Raw genomic sequence first — 4361 nt, forward strand, 5'->3', positions numbered from 1 at the left:
TGTTACTAACTAGAATGAAGGGATATCAGCCGCAAGTACGGGTTTGATTATTTTTATGAAAAATACATTCTTGGCTGATGTTGGGTTTTACACAAATTAAATTGAACAATTTATAGTCAAAAGGAAATATATCAATGATTTAGTGCTGCTCTGGAATGTCGTAGTTGCAGAGAATACAGCCTAATATGGATGACAACATGGAACAGAAAGCTCAGGCAGACTCATGGAACATTATTTGGCTGAAGTAAACACAGTTAGCTTCATAAAATATAGCCATAAATCTGATCCCTCTTTGACTATTAATGAAATACTTTCCCCCCCTATTCAACCCCTCAATTTACGGCTTGCTTAATGTCACATGTTAATCCCGGAAAATGTATATACAGTACACCATTGATATTTCTTGAACACTTTACAGAGGAGGCAGGGAAGTAGTTACCCTCACTCCAGCTCTTCAATGATGCAGCCAGCAGTTCAGCCATAGACTAGCGTCAGTGATGTAACTATGGCAACCCTACCTGGCCCTATTGGGGGTGGGCACTAAATGTAGTCACTTTTCAAAAATATCCCACCGCTATACCCAATCTCCTCCTCTCTCCTCCCTCCTTTCCCCTCTTGTGCCTGTTTCTCTCCCCACACACACCACCGTCCATCGCAGCATCTTAGTCGGCCATGTAGCCCGTGTTGCTGGACCCATGACACTCACTCCTCCGACGGTGCTTGGATAGGATCCTGTGGAAGAAGCTTGGGGAGCTGTGTGCCTGTGGCTGGGGTCGTGGCTGGGGCTGGGGTTGGGGCTGGGGCTGGGGCAGCCTGTTAGGAAGAGAGATCTGGGACTTCAGTATCAGGATGGGGCCCTCTCTCTCCCCCTCGGCCCCCCCGGCCCCCTCCGGCCCCCCTCCTGCCGCTGCTCTGCTGGCTCTGCGTAGGGCCTGCAGCCTGAGTGCGCTGGAGAACAAAGAGGACACAACAAACACAAAGGACATGTTTATTCCCGCTGACCCAAATTCCAGCGCTCAGCGCAGACAAGACAAGCGCAGGGCTGTTCAGGGGGCTCACTCTCTGAGTGTGTGTGTGTGTATGTGTATATGTGTGTGTGTGTGCGTGTGTGTGTAGGCTGTCGCAGCTCAAGGACCTACGTTCACCTTTAGACCCCTCACACATTAGGAGGGGTCTAAGTCACACGGCACAACTAAAATATATAATCTTGGATCATCTCTAAAACAACATCCAACTACTGTTTACATTTCCACGTTCACTGAGGGCACTTCAGTCAGATCATACAGACAGTTCTGTTTCAGTTCTGTTTGACATTATGAAACACAATATTTTTTGAGGGAAAGAGGGAGCCCTCATCTACTCCCCTGAACGCAGCGTCTGTGACTGTGAGCCCCCACTGTGGTCCAGTGTGTGAGGGAGCAGCAGTGCAGTGAGTGGGAATTGATCAGGGAGGGAGGGGTGGGGGGGGGATGTAATCTGTGTGCTTTGTCAACTAATGAGGGATGAGAGGGGCCACCTGTTCAGGGTGCGCTGGGCGGAGTGGAACTGGAGGAGGTGGAGGCAGTGAGGGGTGTGTGTGTGTGTGTGGGGAGCAGCTGCTGGGGTGTGTGTATGAGTTGTGTACACGCACTTGTGGAGGGGGTTTGATTGAGGATAGTGTGTGTTTGTGTCTTTCTGAGTGTGTATCTGTGTGTGTGTTTTGGGCGCGCTGCTCTCACCCAGTACCACCTGCATACGTGGCCGGAGCTGAACCCCGTCTCGCTAAGCGGTGGACATCTTTGGCTGGCTCATCGTCCTAACAACACAAACAGAGGTGTGTCAATGACAGGGTGGGATTACTGCTGGGACTGTTCTGTATTGCTATCCCTCTGTCCTGTCAAAAACTCAGGTAGGCTAACCAAACATGCTTTTCTGTAAATCAGCAGAGCTGTTCTTTATAAATAGTAGGGGTGGGCAATCTTATATCTGTGAGCAGTGCGAGGGCATACGAGGTGTGTATGCAGGCTTTTGTTCCAGCCAAGCACCAACCCAAGCACCAACACAATTGATTTAACTAATCAAAGTCTTGATCGATGAATATAAATAGAATATAGTAGAAATCGAGCCTTGTTGCACACTCAGAGACAGAATGTTGCTTTTGCCTAGCATAAGACAATTTCCACTAGCCACTAACCTGGTGGCTCAGCTCCATGACATGTGAGGCCGGGAAGTATCCCTGCTGTCCATTTTGCAGCCGCCCAAACCACCGGGCCTCATCATCTTTAAACAGAACCAGGATGAACTCACCCCGGGTCAGCGCCAGCTCATCTGGCCAGTGGGGCTTGTAGCTGCGCTTTACCACCATCTAGTGGATAGATTGAGAAATGCAACTTCAATACATTTTATATGTAACAAGACAGATGCAGTACTTGAGCATATGCAGCGTTGTTCCATATGTCTGTCACAGTATATGCTTGTCTCTGCAGCACTAGCGGTTCTTGGGGGGGGGGGCAGTGCCCCTGTGACAACAATTTTGGACCCCATGTGGCCCTCCTAAATGTGGAGTATGAAATAATTTTTACATAACACATTTTTGCTATCGTTCTTTTTTTACATCCGTTATTAGACAGTGGCAACGATGATGATTATGAACATGGTCTTTTGCCTGGTAATGCCTGCAATGCAGTGAAGAAAACAATATGACAACAATAACGTCTAATGTAACTGGCCCCTCTAACAGTACAACTGGCCCCAGCTTGGCCTAGTTGAAATGGTCTAGAACCGCCATGTGATGATCATAGAAGCGCCTTGTGATGATCAAAGAAGTGTCATGACATGTCCAATTCATTGTTCCATTCCTTTACCGCAGCTCATTCACATTGAGTCTATGCCTGAATGAATGAAGAGGATTAGGTGGCTGGCTAGAACTCTATGGATTACCTGGCTCACAGTTAAACAGAAACCCAATCATCACCTGCTGTTCTCCATGATCTGTTCTCTTTAGTCTCATGGTAATGAATGACATAACAGACAGCATCTAATTTGAACTAACTAACGCAATTGTCTCTACAGACAAGTGTAGCTGGAGATACAAAAACAATCTACATTAGATGCTTGCATGAACAGAATCCAGAGGATATGAGGGTGAATTGCAGAGCAAATCTACCAATTGTATCAACAAGTTGAATTCATACGAGCATATTTTCATTCAACATAGTTAATCAATATTGAGGATCTGAGAGTGAGCATTAACAGGAAAATAACTTGCCTTGTCAGCCTCTGCCTGTCTGAATTGGCATCGTCCCCGGTGAACTGGTAAACAAGGAGAGATGAATCAGCAAAAAATAGCTCCCATCACAAAGAACTATAGCAAAGCATTAGGGAATGAAAAGTTGGTGAAAAACAACAACATGATTCTAGATGTATTTCAGTTTGCCATCAATACCCAGGACCGTACAGTGTGCCAAATAAACAACTGCAGTATACACTACAAATCAAATGGAATTTTAATCATCATTGAAAAGTCAAAATCACAAATCTTAATAATTACAATAATGTGCTAATAATTACAATAATGTGCTAATAATGTGCTATACACACACAAGTTAAGCACTGCACTTTCAAAAAAAAGAATGCAGTTTTGAAAGTGCAGTAACAGTGCAGTAACTACAGTCAACTGTGGTACTTTGGACGCAGTAATTGCAGCATCTTTTTTTCCGGAACAGGTGTATTTCCTAGCCATAACCATTATTCCTAGCCAAGCTTCTCCAGTCTAGCCCACTGCAGATACACACATACATATATACACACACACACATATCTATCTATCTATCCGTATGATGTAAGCAGTAACCTGCTACTGTGCTACTCACCTTGTGGGGAGAGGACAGTGGTAAAGACTTCAAAGTGCTCATTCTGCTGCCTGTAGATGTTGCTCTGCATGCTGACAATGACTTAGGACCTAAGTCACACACACTGACTAACTGACTAAGCAACCCAGTCTCTCATTAACTATGTACTCTATGTACAAATAAGCAGTTTTGCACTGATGCGTCTGCACCCTCTCTCTGCCTTAAATAAACCAGGTGACTAATCCACTGCAGCACTTACTGGAAACACACACACACACACACACACAGGCGCAAGAAACCCCACGTAAGCATATATCCAGAAGCACAAAGTTAAGCAGAGACAAACACACACACATACATTATATAATTCAAGCAAATTGTGACTGGCAAATTTATTTGGACATTATCTCCATCCAGTTTTTTTCAGTCACTTTGGTGCCATTTTCACCAGCATGTGGCATATTTTCACAACTCTAAGCACAGAAATCGAAACAGACCATCAAAATGACACATTTTTCAAAACTCTAAGCA

General features: G+C 45.1%; 1 protein-coding gene across 1 annotated transcript; it reads right to left on the minus strand.

The window, feature by feature from the left end:
• Positions 1-36: 36 nt before the first annotated feature.
• On the minus strand, positions 37-4082 carry LOC106590398 (jouberin). Its single transcript, XM_014181375.2, has 5 exons — positions 3852-4082; positions 3248-3291; positions 2174-2344; positions 1719-1795; positions 37-948 (listed from the first exon to the last, which is right to left on the minus strand). Exons 1-5 carry the CDS (start codon positions 3919-3921, stop codon positions 663-665), a joined length of 648 nt encoding a protein of 215 aa, XP_014036850.1. The 5' UTR covers positions 3922-4082; the 3' UTR covers positions 37-662.
• Positions 4083-4361: the final 279 nt, after the last annotated feature.

This window comes from Salmo salar, chromosome ssa29, assembly GCF_905237065.1.
Source record: "Salmo salar chromosome ssa29, Ssal_v3.1, whole genome shotgun sequence".
NCBI lineage: Eukaryota > Metazoa > Chordata > Actinopteri > Salmoniformes > Salmonidae > Salmo > Salmo salar.

Bases quoted from the DNA above. Each gene is read 5' to 3' on its own strand.
- LOC106590398 (XM_014181375.2), bottom strand. From the start codon at position 3,921: ATGCAGAGCAACATCTACAGGCAGCAGAATGAGCACTTTGAAGTCTTT. The intron at 1,796-2,173 runs GTTAGTGGCTAG...TTGTGTTGTTAG, and splicing joins TCATGGAGCTGAGCCACCAG to GACGATGAGCCAGCCAAAGA. The intron at 949-1,718 runs GTGAGAGCAGCG...TTTGTTCTCCAG, and splicing joins ACGTATGCAGGTGGTACTGG to CGCACTCAGGCTGCAGGCCC.